The 19017-nt window shown below is 42.3% G+C and overlaps 2 protein-coding genes across 11 annotated transcripts in view; one reads left to right on the forward strand and one right to left on the reverse strand.

Moving 5' to 3' along the window:
- The window catches only part of Ten-a (Teneurin-a transmembrane protein), a 308074-nt gene that overhangs the window by 156557 nt on the left and 132500 nt on the right, over positions 1 to 19017 (forward strand). For 2 of the 9 annotated variants that reach the window (XM_089474234.1, XM_089474233.1), the window contains one exon: positions 7549 to 8326. The exons of the other annotated variants lie outside the window; for them this stretch is intronic. In XM_089474234.1, the coding sequence (XP_089330360.1) occupies positions 8181 to 8326 (146 nt within the window). In that variant the 5' untranslated portion in view covers positions 7549 to 8180. The remainder of the gene's footprint in view (positions 1 to 7548; positions 8327 to 19017) is intronic. 9 annotated transcript variants of the gene reach the window in all.
- On the reverse strand, positions 13009 to 14292 carry LOC108619801 (uncharacterized). 2 transcript variants are annotated; one of them, XM_089474235.1, is made up of 3 exons: positions 14188 to 14292; positions 13572 to 14107; positions 13009 to 13505 (listed from the first exon to the last, which is right to left on the reverse strand). In XM_089474235.1, exons 2-3 carry the CDS (start codon positions 14026 to 14028, stop codon positions 13186 to 13188), a joined length of 777 nt encoding a protein of 258 aa, XP_089330361.1. In that variant the 5' UTR covers positions 14029 to 14107; positions 14188 to 14292; the 3' UTR covers positions 13009 to 13185. The 2 variants fall into 2 exon arrangements, with proteins under 2 accessions (XP_089330361.1, XP_017872061.1); XM_018016572.2 differs by having other exon boundaries at positions 13572 to 14260.

The raw sequence follows: 19017 nt of genomic DNA on the forward strand, positions 1-19017 counted from the left end.
ATTAAATTTAGTTAAACGTAAGATGAGCTAATGACTGAAACGAGGTGAAGTATTTAATAATCTCTCTTACAGAGCTATTTAGTGATAAACTTGGGAAAAATACGTTTTCCGATCTGTGCTACTACCTGAATAGACCTAAAGCTATGCAGAAATTGCATTTAAATTATATTAAATACTTATTTCCATCTTTGGACTTTTGCGAACCATAAAACCTCCATAGATTTTGCTCAAATTTTAGATGTGGCAGACCTCTCGCCGACTCTTCCAAACAAAGACAAAGACTGGGGAAATATTTTCAAGAACTTTAAAATATCTACAGATTCGTAGCTAATAACCATTGATGGCCAAAGGTGTTAACCAATGCATTAAATTATCATGGGACCCTAACCTAACCGAATCGTACCATCAGTCAATCAACAGTTGAGGCCGCTTGGCCACATGTGTCGGGCGACTAGGAGCTGGCTTCATAATTTCGGAGGTGTGAACACTTTTTCAGTGACATGTGCGAAGAGCAGCCCCTCTTGGCTGTTGCTGCTGTTGCTGCTGTTACTGATCATCATCATCATCATCATCATCATCGTCAGCGTCATCATTATTACGTTAATCTTCATTACGAATTGGTCTGCGCTGGTGGGGAACATGCGACAAGAACTCATAAATTTAAAAGCAATAAAACTTTCAAGACAAATAAATGCCACGCAGTAGATGAGGCATTCGCATTCGAGAGCAGCGAGCGGAGTGAGAATTACATACAGCTATACATGCATACATACATACATACACATGTTTGTACATACATTTACGTAGTTGAGATATAAGAAGAACAACGACAACCAGCAAAGATCGCATAAATCTCAAGGCACGCAAAATATTTAAACAAAAAGTGAATGCAGCTCGAGATCCCGCGAACCCGAGTCGAGCCACAGCTACAGCTACAGCCACAGAGCCAAGCGGCAAACTCTGATTCCCATTCTCATTCCGATGCGAAACGCGTGCGTGCGGCAGCCTGCGGTTATACTTAAGACCCTCGCCACCTTCTCGCTGCTCCGCCTCCCTTGCAGCTACCTTATGCAATGGGGGCCTGATGCCGGCCCCTACCCTGGACCGAAACCCCCTTTCTCAGGTTGTTTGTCTTTCAGACTGTGGCAAGACCTTGAAATGCGCCTGCATATGACAGGGGCGTTAATTTATGTGCAGTTCCACAGAGGAAACAGCAGTGAGAGAGAGAGAGAGAGAGAGAGAGAGAGAGAGAGAGAGAGAGAGATCATGTAATGAACGCACATATGTATGGTAGAGCATTGTCGAGGGTCTTGCTACATTCCGTACTCCCGGCCATGCATTCAGCCAACTGATTGTTATCTCAAGCTAATCAATTTAATCTTACAATTTTTGTTTCCGAAAACATTCCGGAAACCTTAATGCGTTTAGCTCAATTCTCCATAAAGTTTTTATTTTCATTTACATTTTATGATCTTTTGTGATATTTGTATATGAATTGATATGTTTATATTTGATTCAGGGATCTTCATTCAGCTGAAAGTTTCCTATGCATTGACAGAAACTTTAGACTCAGATATGAATTTTTAATATCATCTAAAAATATTCCTGGGAATTTCTATTAATTTGAGCAGATTTTCTTTCATTTTATATAGATATCTTCGTTTCCTAAGCATAGCTCATCCATAAATTGTATTGGCTTAAGCTCATCTAAGATTTTGTAGATCAGCTTTGATCCATATAGATCAATATTGAATAAATTCTTCATATAGGTCTATAGATTCCCTCTGCTGTACAGAGTTCTATCAGATATAATCTGCTGATCTATTTCAAATGGACTCGGATACGAATCTTTAACATGATCTGACAATTTTCTAGGAAACCCATTTCATTTCGAACAGGTTTTCTTGATCTGGTTCTTGTTCGTCGTCTTCATCATCTTCTTCATATTCAAATCACATTTTTCTCAGCTTCTTCTGGCCAATTAGCTGGCCTCAAATCAATGCAGCTGCTTGTTGTGAACCCACTCTCCGCCCCCTCTCTTTCCCTCCCCGCAGTATGCCATGTGTGTGTGTTTGCTCTCCTCTGGCGCTGCCCCTGCCACATGCCACAGAATGAACTTCGACGACACTTTCGTTGGAACAGTTCACAGTTTGTTTGTGTTGTGCTGGGCCGTTAGGCAGCGGCAGCAGCGCCTGCTGCTGGTTTAATTGCTGTTGTTGTTGTTGCTGTTGTTGTTTATCAGGCATAACATAAAACAGAAAATGAAAAACCAAATAAACGCTAATTGGAAAAACATATTTTATATGAACTGAACGAAGAGCTGGCAAGGCAAAGCAAGGCAAGACAAGGCAAGACAAGGCAAGGCGTGACGGGCGGACGGTAGGCAGGGAGCGAGGCACCCCAAGATCTTGCAGCTTCGGCTGCAGCTTGCCGAGCGCCGCGGCATGCACTTCCCACTCATAAAAACTGAAAACATTTTTTCCGAAAAATGTTTAGCCGGCGGCCCGGGCCCACGACCCCCCGTGCCCCCGCTCCGTCGCTCGTCGTTCATCGTTCATCGTTCGTCGCTCTCCAAAAGCAATAACAAGCAGACGGCTCAAGAAATAAAATCCACACATAAAAATGTTTTGGGTAAGGCTGGTTAGGTGTGGGGGGATCGCCAGCAAAGCAGCTGAGAAGTGGGGCGTTTATGTTGAGCATGGCAGATGGGTGCTTGGGGGTTGAGTTGGAGGTTGGCGTTCGGGGTCTGAGTGGGTTGGGGGCCCGCGTCTGATGTCAAATGAAATGCCGTGTTGCTCATGATGATTATTTTTGACATTTGTGGCAAATGTGCGGCAAGAAAATGTGTTGCATGCCACACACAAACACACGCACACATACAGCGACAGAGTCATCCCATTCATTAAACAGCAATTTATTTATAAACAATCAGCATTTGAACGTCATTTAATTGTTTTATTTTCGTCGATGTTCGTAAATATTATAAGAATCGAATTTTAATTGCATTTGCAACAGAGCGAGTCAAGATCGGTAGCCGAATGGGAGAGGAGGGGTAGAGAAGGAGGTGGAGGTAGTTGAAGGGATTCGCAGGGAGTCGCCGCGGGCTGGCCATGGAAACCTGTTTCAAACGACTGCCTAAAACTGGCTTCGCCAAAATACAAGAAGAAGAAGCAACTAGCTTGAAAGAGCTGGACACAGCAGATACCCTGTGGGTGTGGAGTGAAAATTGAATGAAACTGATATTGGGGAGTTCAATTTAGAGGTATGAAAGATGTAGCTCTAAGTACTATATTTTGGGTGAGATTGTGAAAGTGAGTGCTAAGCTGGGTAGAGCTTGATTAAAGCTCTACATATGAGATGATCATTTGTTATCCCTCAAGTGCAGTTTCAATTCAATTCAATATGGATTCTATATTTATTATTCCACAAGACTTTAGTGTGGCATGGATAAGAAAAAAATAAAAGAAAAGAAAAAAAAAAAAATAAAAAAAAAAAATAAAAAAAAAATAATAATAATAATAATAATAATAATAATAATAATAATAATAATAAAAATAATAATAATAAATAAAGAAAAAAATCAATAAATAAATAGAAATATAAATTTATAATAATTATAATAATAATAAATTAATATATTAAAAACAATGTATAAAATAATCATTTTCTTAAAAAATCTAAATATAAAATTATATATAAAAAATATTTTTTATAAAATCTAAATCACTTGATGTTAATCCCATTCAATATTCAATTCTATGCCAAACACATGTTCAGTCCTACCTCGCCTGCACCACTTGCCTACAGGGTATTAGAGACAAACATAAACCTGCTTCGAACCCGTTTGGTAGCATTTGGCAACATATTTTCTGCTTCTACTAGCTGTTGTGGTTTCTTGTTGTTGCTGTCTTTTTGTTTTGGAGGCGGGGGGCGTGAACATGATTTGCACTACAAAACAAAATTTAAGGAGCAGCAGCAGCAGCAGCAGCTCCTCATGCAGCATCAACTGCAGGCCTGCTCTGCTGCTGCTGCTGCTGCTGCTGCTGCTGCTTCTTCTTCTCAGCTCAGCTCAGCTCAGCTCAGCTCAGCTCGACTCGGCTATCATCACGCGGACTTGAAGCATGCCTTCTTTTCGCGCTGCATTTTTTGCGTAGGTTGCCGTTTGGCTGGAGTGCAGCGAACTGGTAGCCGCAGCGCAGGCAGAGATTAATGACAGCTTGCCGAGCAGAGGCGGGCATGGGAGTGGAAATGGCAAATGGAATGGGCATGGAGTATCTGGCATGGGGTATGGCCATGACTAGCTTAGGTGGAGTTAGCCAAGTGAAGCGCTTCGTGCTTGTGGCCACTAAATCTTTAGATATGCCTGGGCCCAAAAACCGCGACACGACAGGAACGGTTGTTGCAGTGGGGGGCAGGAATGTTGACCAAAACGATGCCAAAGCCGAAGCCAAATGGCTGAAACCAAGAAGAGCTTCTCTGCTCTATGATATAGATAAAATCAGAAAAGGAAAAGTGAGATATAAACGATGGCAATGTCCAGATAAACTATATAGATGAATGAGCGAGATAAAGGGAGACAGAAACAAGCCAAGTTAGCTGCTGCTACCAGCTCAGGCACAGCAGAGACGCAGCTCATCAATTAACTCATCAGCCGCTCGAGTTATGGCAAAACACTGTTAACAATTTCGATTGGCTGTCAAGTTTTCTTGCTGACAATCGTCAAAATTTCAATTAACGTAATTCCTTTTAGCACTTGTCAATTGAATTCATAACAATTTTTAGCTGCTGCCAGTCGAAGATGCTGTGGCTGTGGCAATTATGTGATTACCATGACAGAAATATTTGGCGTTGCTGTTGCTGACGCCTGTTGAAATATTTCCAGGCAATCGAAATCGATGAGAAATTCCATACACATACATATGTACATGTATATTTTTATATGTGTATATATGCTTTTTTTTTGTGTTGGCTTTAATGAACGTGAAATTATTTTCATTTGTTATGTTGATGATGATAAAGCGTACAGAGCAAGAGATACAAATGTATCCGAAAGATACAAATGTATCTTGTAGCTCTGTTAGTTAGCCAACAGCTGTGGCAGCAAGTGACGCGATGCGAATATATGCAAGCTCATGGTGTGCGTCTGTGTGTGTGTGTGTGTGTGTATAGTGTGTGTTAATTAATGTGGCACGCCCACATTGGCCGCCCCCTGTGTGCGTTTGATTAATGGAAAATTAGTTGCATAGCTGCGTTCGATATACACTTGCGGTCTTCAATTGCGGCGCGTTTATGTGTGCGTGTGTGTGTGTGTGTGTATCTAGCGGATGTATTTGTATCTTGTAGCGTGTATCCATAACTTGCGGTTCATTTGAGGTGTCGCTGGAGCTACTTGGTTTTGTCGGCGCTGGCTTCACGCCACGTTTTGTAATTCAATTTTTCTGCCATCTCATAAATTTAATTTGAAATGAAAATCCTCTAGATGTGCGCTACGCCGTTTCTTGCACACACACACACACACTAGCTTTTTTCGACCACAATAACGGATTAGATTTGAAATTGTTTGGCAATGGCTTTCGTTACGTCTGGCCACAAAAACTGCCAGCCCCATGCGCCTCATCCTGCTGGCTGCCATTGGCTAGTGCGCTCAGTTTGTCTCTCTCTCTCTCTCTCCCTCACTCTCTGCCTTTTTTTTTGTTTTTCTTCCTTTTTTTTTTCAATATTACACGATGACTTTGAATATTGGTGTTGCTGTTGTTGTACATCATCATGGGTGGGATTTTGTGATTAGAGAGATACAAGCGTCAGATACACAGAACAACAACAGCTCGCAGGCCAAGCCGAATGCCAGCAGCGGCAGCAGCAGCAGCAAGTGTAACAAATATGTTGGGCAAACGGCTAGAAGCGAGATGCTAACTTGGCATATAGATACAGGCAACACAGCAGCCACAACAACAACAACAACAACAACAACAACTACTGTAATAGGAAAAGCAATAGCTACGGCTATAGATACATTTACAGATGCCGATACAAATACGACTCAGATACAGATACAAATACGGGTGCACACACTTATTGTGATTGTTTGTGCAGTGCAGAAGGCGCAGGTGGGCGTGGCACACACACACACACAGACACAAACACACATCCGAAAATTGTATGCGTCCATTTGCTGCGGATTTACTTTATTCTTTTGGGGCAAGCAAAACGATGATTTCGACTCGAGCTGCGTTTGAGAACGAAAAATTAAAATCGATACTCGAAATTATTTCACATAGCTGCACTCCGCAAAATAGCCGGAAATAAGTGTCTGTGTGTGTGTGTGTGTGTGGCTCTGTTCTCCTCTAATCGAAGCTCTCTATCTCACACACACTCTCTCTCACACACTCTGTGTGTTTGTGTGTGTGTGGCAGCATTTGGACAAGTGGCAGATAATCCCATTTTGGGCATCTTTACTGGCGCATAAGGTATTTGCCATTCTTTTGGCATTTGCAGTTGAGCAAGCTGCATTAATTGATGCATTTGCCAACGCAGCGCCAGCTATTGAGATTTATTGATTTTTAAATTGCTCGACCAGAAATGGAAAAGAGTTTTGTTTTTAGCTGTGAGCCGGTTACGTCTTGATAGACTCTAATAAATGAATGCATGCACATAAATATATATATAAATCGAATAAAATCAAATAAAGTCGAAACAAAACCTATACAGCTTATATAAGAGTTCCATTTTGATAGGATATGACAGGCAAATAAATTGCTATTTTAGGCAAATGGACGTTTGTAAAAACCAAGTGAGGTTAGGTATGGTTATGTTGGACTAAAGTGAGGTTAAGTCGTACATTGTTTGTAATGGTAGAGCAGTAATTCCGAGTTGACAGCTCAGAGTATTGGGCATTGCCTGACGCTCGTTTAATCAACAAAAAGAACAAGCAAATCCATTAGCTGTTCATTTGGGAACTAGTTCCAGCCTACTGTGTGACCTTCACTTAAAAGTAGAAAACGAAGTTTTGTTAGCTGGTTTAGTATACAATCTTCAGTCGAGGTAAAATTCATAATCAGTTCATTTTTGAACTAGTTCCGGCTACAAATGTTATTTATAATTAGAAATAGATAGCACAAGTTTTAATTGGAAATATAATTCAAATTGAAAAATTAAGTTATTAGTTCATTTGCGAACTAGCTCTATTTCAAAATTATATTCTTTCTCTAATTTATATTAGAACTAGTTCCAGTCACACAGTTAAATGCCAAATGTGATAAATTTTCACCTAACATTTACTGAACTGGAACTAGTTCATTTTGCTGAATGCCATTTACTTAGCCACCGTATGCGAGACCTCCATGCGGTGCAAGAACTTCTGTGAGTTGCCTTGGTTGAAAAGCCATCAATAAATTTGTCGCAAATGTGTTAAAGCGGGCGTGAAACGAAACGGAACTGAAACGTGAAGTGCAAATGGAATCTGGTCGCAAAGTTGCCAACTGTTTGACAGCTCTATTTAATGTACCCAATCTATATGTATTTGTATTTCCCTCTAATCCTTTTCCGCAGGCCAATATCGAAAGTAGCAGCGAGGTAAACACATTGTGGCAGCACGCAGTTGCTGTTGTTCGCGGCTTTGTCAGTGTTGTTGTTGCAAGTGCCCAATAAAATATGTGAAGGCCATGAACAAAGCGTGAGCGAGCGTTTGTGTGCGTGCGTGCGTGCGTGTGTGCTTTCGTCTGCGAGTGACAGAGACAGACAGCGTGCATTGCAGGTAAATGAATATTTGCATTCAATTAAAAGCCCCATCGGCGGCTGCGATGCCAGAGCCCCGCCACCGCCGCCCAAGGGCCAACATTTCGAACAACCCTCGCCCCCAGGCCAGCATTGGAGCCGTGCAGCAGTTCGGGGGCGCGCTCTAAACGTAGAGCGAGACAGCGCACTCTGTGAACGCATAACCGAAACAACAACAACAAGCAACAGCAACAACAACAACACCAACAGAGAAATTCCTTGCTAAACGAACTGCTAAAGTGGCGAATATTAATTACGGTAATCATAAAATCGCACTCAAGTAAAATTATCATAAATTACCCAAATCAAAATATAACGAAAGCGAAAACAAAACAAACTAACAGAAAAGTGTTGCGAACGAACTACGAATCAAGTACTGAACAACTGTGAACGTACTCGATACCAAAATGACTATGAAATCGATGAAGTACTCCGATTGTGATACAATTATGGATGGCTATAATCCAGTGCCGCCGCCATTGCCGCGACGCGTGCCACCGGTGCGTAATATCTATGCCGAGCCCTTTGCGCATGAGCCGAACCATTCCAGCAGGTAAATATCACAAATATATGCATCGATCAATTATCGATAACTTAATGAACTACCAAAAACGTCTACAAACTATTTAATTTCAAATACTCTTTCCGACGTACGATAAGGTGTTCTAAGAATATGCCTTACAGTTGTTAAATATGTATATCAAGTATATCGATAAACTTATCGATCACGAAATCATAAGAAATTTACATTTACATATAATAACTGTTTGATAATTGTTAATTGTGTAAACATAAAGTAATGTTATGAATATGTCTTTTGTGTATCGATAAATATATCGATAACAATAACAAACTTAAATATTCTTAATATATTAATTATACTTTTCTTTAAGATAAGCTTAAGCTCTATTAAATATATCTTATTTATGTAATTTATCGATAATTATCGAATACTTAAAGAATTAGATTTACTTACGTCTTTAGTAAAACATAATTGACAAAAGTCTTCTGAAATTTCTAGAGCTTGAATAAAAACTAATCGAACAGCTTTCGTATACCTATCGATAACAGAGTCGATTAACCCAGTCCACGTCAAGCATTATTGAGCAACAAGTTGGCTCTAAGAGTGAGCTAAGCTAGCAGAGCTCGTAGCCTAGTTAACAGCTAATATGAATACATCCACTTAACTTAATGCCCATTCTTAAGCATACAACATAAAAGGCTGACCTGGTATAAGTGGCACACAGCCATCCACCAACCGCCCCACCAAGCCATCGCCGAGCTGCCTAGTTGCATATCATGAGAAAAGGAGAGATAAAGAGAGAGAGGAGAGATAAAGAGCGAGAGGTAGAAGAACGTTTCATATAATGCGCGCGAGTATCTTGTCGAGTGTACAATATGCATTTTGATATGATAAGGCTGGGGTAGTGGGTGGGGTGGGGGCGCTGGGATTTGCTTGAGTGGGTTAACTGCATATAAATGCGAGTGTGGGTGTGTGTGTGGCTGTGTGTGTGGGAGGTGCGCGTGTGTCGCATATGGATATTGTGTATATTCCTTTTCATAAAACAAGCTTCAACAATGCCAAATAGCCCCAGTCCGCAGCTATGAGCGAGCTGGCGGGCTGCTGGTTGAGGGTGGTGGTGGGGTAGGTGCTTGATAGGAACAGCGCTCAGGCTCATATCTCGCATATCAAAAACGAAATGTGCACAGCGAAAAGCAAGGAGCCAGGAGGTAGGCAATGGCCAAATGGCAACCAACAGTCATTCGTCAGACAGTGTGTAAAAGGGGTTGAAGTGGGGCATGGTGCTGGAGGAGAGTAGTGCCTCCCCCTACCCATCGACTGCTGTTGTTGTATGGTAAAAATGCGGCGCAATATGTTTGGCTGTCAGTTTCATGCATTTCATATCGAAAACCATTCGTACTTTTACTTGAGTGAGTTTTATGAGCAGCTGAGCAGAAAGAGAGCGAGAGATAGGGCCAGAGAGGGAGAAAGTCAGTGAGGTAGAGAGAGGGAGAGAGAGAGAAAGTGCGAGCTGGGGAGTTGGAAGTTGGGTGTTGGCAACAATATAACAACGACTGAGTGGATGCATCTATGATGATGCTCTAGTGAATACATTGTGCACAGCACACTCAGCCACAGCTAGAGTGAAAAGGGAACATGGAGAGAGAGAGAGAGAGAGAGAGAGAGAGAGAGAGAGAGAGAGAGAGAGAGAGAGAGAGTGAGAGAGATAGAGCTGCTCTCGTAGCTAGACACAGAGCCAGGTTTTTCTTTTTTGGGGCCAGTCAAACTGGGTTAGCATTTTTCGTGGTGCTCTCTGTCTGTGCGTAGTTCCCTATTTTCTTAGCAACGCAATGGTTTCCAGGCTTTATTAAATGCAAACTCTAATTAATTTTTATTGGACAATTCCAATGCCACGAGTGGCTCAGGCACAGCCGGCTCATATGCATATGGATGGCCCACCCTAAAAAAAGAGAGAGAAAAAAAAAACAACTGTTGTGCCAGGCCCAAAGACAATTACCTTGCATAAATGCAGCAGGTATTTTACCTGAGAGCAGTGCAGGTTGAGGCTGAGTTTAGCTGTAAAAATTCCCTGTGAGAGGGCAGCTCTAGGAGTTATTATGAAGCGTATTCTATATAAAAGATAAGGGCATTTAGAATAGGGCTATAAGATAATTATATATATTTATTTATATTAAGTTATATTAAGTTTTTATATTAGTATTTATAAATCACATTTTAGGCTAATTACATAATTATATTGATACATATTCATACTATTATTACATCATATATAGTATTATTCGATCATAAACTTATTTTTAACCCATCCAAAGCCAAACTTATCTGTTCAAATCGTGTATGCTTAAGATATGATCTTTAGATTCTTGAAAATTCTACTCTCAATCAACAGCTCTTTATGTATTTAAGTTTTAAAGCCGAGTAATTTAAAACTAACTTCAATTACTTTTGCTCAACTAATTGCTAATAAGAATTCTTTCTCCTTTCCACAGGTAAGTTGACTTCGATTCAAGTTTTGGCCAATGATTGGTAAGATATGAGTACAATTGAGCTGTAATTCGGTTACAATTGCTGCAAGTCAACAAGTAGGCAAGTGCGCTCGACTAGCAGTTATCCTATAAATAATGCTGAGGGCGGTATGCAGTAATTGAAGAACTGTAGAAAGCTAAAGAGAGGGGCAGGGCACTTAGAAAGCTCTATAGATCTCAAATAAAAATGCAAATATCCCCAGCATTACTGCCAACTTACAGGGTATTCTGGCAAACTGAATTTAAGAGTCCGTTGAGAGTTTTTGATTCTCGACGTCTCTATTTTAGTATTTTTTCCCTCTTTTTTTCGGGCAAAGTTTTCAGCATTTCAACGTCGCTGCAACTGGCAGGACCTGGGAAATGTTCTCTATGAACAAACATTTAATAATTCAAGTAGCCCGGCGGGCGGACAGCTAGAACGCCCCTAATGACCTACTTCACGACCTGCCCACCCTCGGCCCCCGACTCCCTTCGAGCAACAACAATAATATACATAAGTAATTTCTGTGGGCGTTGTTGGTTTAGGCCCGGCCTCCGTTGCTCTACCCCTGCATTTGGCAGCCCCTTCGCCGGTGGCTCCTTTGGGGACAGGTGCTGCAGGCAAAAGTTGTTTGCTTCACTCGGCTACACAGCTCCAGCTCCAGTTGCAGCTCTGGTTCGGTTCGGTTTGAGTTTAGTTTAGTTTAGTTTACTTGCAAGAAGTTCCGCGCTCTGTTTGGGTTCGGCTACGGCTTCCGGCTTCCTGCTGCACCAGCAACAACAACAACAGCAACAACAACGACAGAACTTCAAGTGCATTTGCGCTGGCAGAAGAAAAAAAAAAAAAATAGGAACAAGAGAAAAAAATATATGGCAAAATATGCGAAATATGGCAGCCTGTGCTGTTGACGAAGGAGGCGGCAGGCCGAGCTGACTGGAGCGGAGCTGGGCTGGGGCTGGCTGTTGCAACAAAGTTTTGTGCAGTGAAATTTGCATGGCACATGAAGGAATGCCAAAACCCAGCCCATGCCGCCCACTCGAGTGCGCATTTCTACTGACAAATTTGCCAAGCGGCCCCTTCACTACATGTGGCCTGACCTCTTGACCTAGTCGCCCAAGCCTGAAGTAGCGAACCAGCACAAAAAATGCAGGCAGGAAGGAAAAAAAACATCGCAACTACAAGGAGTTGTAGAAGCGGGCCACAGGCTACCAATCAATATGCCCAGCACATGCCCCGCATAAAGAAGAAGATGAAGAATATATATATAAGAAATATATGTATGTATGTATGTATGTATGTATGTATATATGTATATGCCAGCAGCTGAATGTCCAGCTGGACCAGCGGCCCTTCAGCCAGCATCCACACAGAGCTGACTGAGCTCATCAGCAGCATTATGATTAAAATGCTGAGCTTCATATGATTGCGTCTATATATAGAATATAGTATATTTGTTATTTATATATAAATATACATATATAGATATGCCTAAATGCACATAGGATAAAGAGAAAGAGCGAGAGAGAGAGAGAGAGAGAGACAAGAGAGTGCGGGGGGCGAACGATTTGTGCGCAACATTTGTTTCAGACAGTTGGCAACTAATTTGTTTGGGAAATAGACGGCAGGAGCAGCAACAGCCGTGGCAGTAGTTCGAGCCAAGTTAAACAGGGCTAAGTACAAAGGTTAACAAATTGAACAAAAATTACAAGCAAAATAAACATAAATGCAGAAAAAGAGAGAGAAATAGAGAGAGAGAGAAAGAGAGAAAGAGGATCAGAGAGGGAAGGAGAGAGAGAAAGAGGAAGATAAAGACATAGAAGGAGAAGAAAGAGATGAAAATTAATTTAGAAGAGAAGAGAGGGAGTATAAGAAAAAGAAGAAAAAAGAGAAATAGAAGGAAAAAAGGATAAATATAATGAAAAAGAGAGACGACGAAGAAGGAAAAGAAAGAAATGGAATAGGGGAAAGGAAAACAAAAATAAAAAGTTATGGAGATAAGGAAAGAAAAAAGACATGGAGAGAGGCCTAGAAGAAGCAGCAAAACTAACCCGAAGAGACATAGATGATATTAGATCCATAATAAATATGAAATACATAAGAAAACCGAATATATCGATATCGATAACTATATACTGTTGCACTATGCGCACTCTTGTCTCAACTTTCAACTATGATTGTGTCGACTACACCATTTGGAAGGAAAGACATTGTTTCCGGTTCTTCCAAGTTTATAGTTTGATATGTGTGTTGAAATGTCTTTTTGGCTAGTGTTGAACTCGAAATACTAAAAATTTGTTGGTGAACTTTAGCTTGAATTGGCCCAGTATATGGTATATGGATTTATACTCAGCACGCATTTCTAGATGCAGTCTTGCTTGATGCGCTCAATCAGCTTTGGCGCTGGACTTATCGCTTTTAGATGCTTGAGTGCTTGATTGGGCTCCGGATGTGCTCGACATTTGTAGAAAGGTTTCCAGATCCACTGAGGTAACAGGCGTATGCCAGAGAGAAGACGATTCGATGGTCTGCAGTTGTGGCATTGATGGATTGGAGTCAACCATCTCGATGACGACTTCGCCAACTTGTGGACGTGACCTCTGCTCCTCGAGCGTGAACGGCACCGACACCGACACCAGCGTATCATCAGCTTTATTATGCTCCAATATGGTGACACCACGGCTAACGCTCGATCCTGCCACATCACCTGATGCAATATTGAAGCAGCTTAATAGAAATGGAAATTGGCTTCAGTGCGATGTTCTGTACTCACGTGGGGAATTCTTGCCGGACTTGGCTAGATTGGTTTTCCTGATTGAGCTAGAGGTAGTCGGTGTTGAGTCGGAGCGGGAGGGCGGCTCATGAGATTGGCTGCGCAATCGGCGATTCTCCTGCTGAAGCATTTCGCGCAGATTCTTCATCTCTTCGGTCAGTTTAATGCGGCGCTGCTCCAGGCCCTGCAACTTCTTATGCTCCGCCTCGAGTGTGGCAAACAGTTGCTTGAATACGCTCGTATTCTCACTCGGCGGCACTGGGCTACCGTTGACAGAGACCCCCGAAAGATTCTCGCTATTATTGGGTGTCGTATGAACGAAAATGCCCTCATCATTGCTCAAGATGTTGATGTTGACGTCCTCGAGATCACTGCTCGCTCCCGAACTGTAGTCCATCAGATTGTCCAGCTCCTGCTGGTTGGCTGCCTGCTGAACCTGCTTCCTGTTGTTGAACATCTTGCTGATTGGCTGATTGGCTGATTGGCTGATAAACTCCGCTCGGTTAACCGCTCGGCTCAGGTGGGACTTCTGGTTTCTAAGTTAGCCAAAAAGAATATGTTTAATTTACTTTCGAATTTCGTTTATATATTGTATGGGATTAATTGTGTGTGTTGCCTGAGCTATTCAGATTTCTGTGTTGCCAAACGCTTGCTTCGACTGTTGAATGAATTGTGCTGGGAAATGCGTTAGCTCATTCCGACTAACATCGATTGTCACATCGAATAAGGCGAGGCTAACTAGATCATCATTTGCTGCGCTTGCCTTTGATCTCTGTTTCGTTAGTCTTTTAATTCTGTAGCTTCCTTTAGCTCACAGTTGTCGATTGTCGCTTGGGCATATCATGTGAATAACCCTGACACCTGCTCGTCCTTTCCGCGAGCAAAGCGAGCATCCTTTCGCTGTCTTAACGCCCTCGCGTTCGGGTTGAATTGCATTTCGTATCCTTTTCCATTCAGGTCGAAGCCCTTCGTTTATTGGCTCAACTGCGCCCGGTCCATTATGTCTGGGGTTTCATGTTGCCAGCGTTGCTCGAATCTTGTTCTCGCCTTCTCGTGCCTTGGCCCTGATCCTTTTATTTTTCCGGGGTTAGGTTCCGAAATGTTCGCTCATATTTTGCCAGACAAACTTCAAACTATTGTTGTGGCAAGTCAATGAACTGGCAAAAGTGCCTAATATTTCCACACACACACCCACTCACTTTACACCCCAATCTCACACACACACACACACATATATATATGTATAATAGTAGACCATGTATTGTGCTCCAGCGCTAGGTTCCGGGTATATTAAAAGTCTATTTCTTTGGCAAGACAATAAAGCTGGATAGCACCAGCAGCAAAAAGGGTTGCGAGTGCCTCCCTCTCGCACTCTCGTTGGCTCTCTCAAAAAAAGTAACTGCAGCAGATGAAGTATAGTGCGGAGTTCGCGTTTAGTTGTAACAAAAGAGCACACCAAGATGAAGCTCAAGCCGAAGAAGGATGAATGGACCAGCAGGCAGCAGGCAGCGGGCAGCGGGCAGGCAGCCAGGCAGTCAGACAAACGGAGAGGCGAGTCCTACAAGCCGGTCCAGACCAGAGCAGGCCCGGCTAGTCGGGCTATTGTTCTACATCGCGAAATAGCGCACATAAAATGCCAAAGAATGGGAATAAATGATAAAAAAAATAAACCAAAGGCGAGGCAAAAGGCAATAACGCAAGGAGCGAGGCAAAAGAAAACGAGAAGCGAGCAAAACTGACAGCCAACTGGCAGCCGCAGGGCCTGGCCTGGCCTGCCGTGGCCGTGGCGGGGGCGGGGCAGGGGCGGAGGCGGGTGGAGAATGTCGGATGAAATGCCATGCCAAAGTATCTGGCTGCCCCACTCAAGTCACACCATCCACTCCCCGCACTCCACAACACTCGCTAACCCCCCTCCTGCCCCCATCCCTTGCGGCACCACTTCATCTGGGCTAGCATCAGCCTCGCCCCAACAATGTGCGACTGTCAATTTCAGCGACATCCTCGACGTTGCCAACGAAAAGGGTTAAAATGTTTCATTGCGCTCGCCTCTTGGCGCGCTCCGAAGACAACATATGCCAATAATTTACGCAATTTAGTCAAAAACAAAACAACAACGGCAACAACAACAAATATATAAATAAAAATAAAAATAAAATAAGACGAGATGAGATGAGAAAAGCAAACAAGAAAAGTGGAAAATGCTATAGACACAGACAGAGCGAAAGAGAAAGAGAGTTGGCGAAACTGAGAGAGAGAGAGAGAGAGAGAGAGAGAGAGAGAGAGGGATAGAGTGCGAGAGTGAGAAAGAGTCAGAAAGTATTCAAAGATTCATTCAGTTATCCGACCAATAAAAGAACACAGCAACATGTGTAGGCGCAGCCGAAGGCGATGAGCGGAGCTGGTCTACAATTTCATGCTCTTTCGTTCTGCATATACCCTGTAAATTAGTAAAAAACTATATGCTAGAAGACTGTAATTTGCTGTAGATTAATAAACGGCATAATAATTCTACCGTATAACAGTATAACAGTATTGCAGTATAACAGTATAACAGTATTGCAGTATAATAGGATAACAGTATTGCAGTATAGTTATATAACAGTGTTACAGTATAGTTGTATAACAGTATTGAAATGCACCAGAATGACAGTACTACCATATAACAGTAGAGATTCACATATGAAAATACCATTACTACTTATAAGACGCTCTATAATGTTATACAAGCTGTATAATAGAATGAATACAACAGACTGGAAAGTTATCTATGGGCTGGCGTATCTCCATAGACGGGTGTATAAAAGAAGCTATATAAGAATAGAATATAGTGCTCAATAATGAAATTCGTTGGAACTGTATAACAGAGAGCAAAATCTAGAACTGTATAACAGCTGTATATCAAAAAGACTGTAAGGACTGGTATATAGCATCTGTACGACAACGGTATTATAGCAGCTCCAAAAAGGCTAAGAACTTCTAAAGTCAACGACAATGCGCTTTCCATGACTATAAATGGATCTATATCTCCTCCAGAGCAGTTTTCACAATAAAATCTTGATTCTGCCCACACATATCAAGTATGTCCGCCTTCAGCCCTGACAATTTCACTCGAATCGCAATTTAATACAGAGTATCCCCAGGGCCAAAGCTACCATTTTGGTTGCTGTTTTCCTTTTTTTTTTTTCGTTTTCTGGTATCTGGTTTAACAACCACTTGGTTGCCCATTTCTTGGGCCGAATTGATGCTCAATTTTATATTTTAAATGTTATTCAAATTGTGTCACATTTCTCAGTGTAATGGCCCGGAATTGTGTGCAGAGGAATGCGTTGTTTGGGTCTATGGATCTGCCATATAATATGTTTGTTCTTGTGGCATGTTTCGTAGACAGCAATTCCAGCAATCTAACTGTCCTATCCTTTCTAGCCCCACCCCCTTCCCCTCACCTACTTTTTATTTTGCTCCATAGTAGGTATGTTTCTGTATGTGTGTGTGTGTTTTATTTATTGTCTGCCATTTTGGCAAAGCCCACACCCCAGCTCCAGAATGGTCGAGTGAGGGGGAGAGAGAGAGAGGGGGAGAGTGGAGCTTCCCATCGGTTTGGTAACTGAAGGCGGGCAATTCGCATCGATGCCATAGAAATGTGCGAGTCGTGTAGTTCAATAAGCAAACAGTTTAACTGCGCTAAGCTAATTAGCCAGTAGAGGAAGTTGTGCTACATATGTATATATATACTTGTATATATATATATTTGTATGTATATACGATACATGTGCTGTGCATTGGGCAACATTCTCTGACCCCAAAGGTCGCACACGGTGGTCGCTGCACGGAAATTGCGTCATTAACAGGCGCTTAACGAGCCTCCAGTCGGCTCTCGATTGTGTGACTTGCGTGTGTGTGTGTGTGTGTGTGCGGGGTTAAGCTTTGCGGTTATTGTGCTTGAATGATAGCTAAAAGCTTTGCTGAAAAGCTCGTAAATTTATAGCGCATAGGTCAGAAGCATTGATTGAGCCACCAGATGAGATTGATGACGGTTGTTGTTAGCCACAGAGATGGTCTAGCAAGCCCAACAAATGCCGTAGATGAGCCACTCGGTGATCGAATGCTCCCAATACAATGCTAAGCCACTGTGGATTAAGTCAAGTTAATGATTGAGAGGCGAGGCTTGATCGAGCTCAGCTAGAATCTAGCTAAAGTTGGGCCTAGCATTGATTGAAGGCAGAAATTGATGTCGAATTGAGTGAGAGGCGGGATTGAAAGTGAATGAAGGACTTCACAGGAGACTTGACTGAGTAGAAAAGCAAATTAATTTAATTAAATGATTGAAACATAATATTGAAGAGATTTGTTGAGAGCATACAGCTTGACTTATGGATCCTACAAGTGAGGCTAGTTCGCTGATTAGAAACAGACCCAAGCCCACACACTTCAATAGAGAACTGCTTCCAGCGGAAATATGTACAAAATTACGGTTATTTTGTGTTTAATGTTCTTTTCATCCAATTTAAGGAGCTGTAAGTCTATGTAATTGAACCTAATGCCCGTGGGCTGTGATTATTATGAGGTCAGCCTTTTGAAGTAACCTAATGAGTCCACTTTCGACCAAAGAAACATACACTTTCCAGCTACTTGTATTTCTTGGTAGTCGAGTGGTGGAGTAGGCCGCAAGGCACTAACATGACATTTGAAGTACTACTACATGGCACACAGTAAATGAGGCAGCATTGCGCTGTGCCTTGTCGGCTAATTGGACAACATGTTGCGGCGGCGGCACAGAGAGCAGCGCAGTGAAAGTGAAACAGCCGAAACCAAATGCCGAATAACCGAAAAACCGAGAAACCGAGAAACTAAGCAACCGAAAGATCCCCAGAAATCCAAGAGCCGAAAAAACACACATAAAAGATGAGCGCAACATGAGAAACATAGAACACACACGCGTACACACACACACAGTGTTGGCTAATCAGGCACACGCCAGAGCTAATGCTCAGGACCGAAAGGGACAAGGCAAGGATGGCACAGGAGTCGGCTTTAGAGTGGAAATCACAGACAGCGACAGAGACCCAAGTCAAAGGGCAAGTCGTAAGGCACACATCAATGCGGCTACAGCTATTTCTTTGCGAGCTTCGGGCTTCTGTTTCTGCCAGATCTGCTCTTAGCATATTTTTGGGCTCAGCTTCCTTTTCTTTTTGTTGTTGTCCATTTCCTTTTACCCCCCACCCACCCGTCGCATCCCCTGCAACGCGGCATGTTTCATTCTCAGTGGCTGCTCAAAACTTCGGGGTGCACTTTTTATTTTTCAAACATCTTTTTAGAACTTTTTGTCTTCTACTCCAACTCCATACACACTCACACACACACACACGCACACATATGTGTGTGTGCCATGATGCTGCACAAAAAACTTCCGACAACAATTCTGCAAACGCAAGCAGGAAAACATAAA

The sequence above is a fragment of the Drosophila arizonae genome, chromosome X, assembly GCF_054131065.1.
Source record: "Drosophila arizonae isolate 15081-1271.41 chromosome X, UAZ_ARI_1.0, whole genome shotgun sequence".
NCBI lineage: Eukaryota > Metazoa > Arthropoda > Insecta > Diptera > Drosophilidae > Drosophila > Drosophila arizonae.

Bases quoted from the DNA above. Each gene is read 5' to 3' on its own strand.
- LOC108619801 (XM_089474235.1), bottom strand. From the start codon at position 14,028: ATGTTCAACAACAGGAAGCAGGTTCAGCAGGCAGCCAACCAGCAGGAG. The intron at 13,506-13,571 runs GTGAGTACAGAA...ATATTGCATCAG, and splicing joins GTCCGGCAAGAATTCCCCAC to GTGATGTGGCAGGATCGAGC.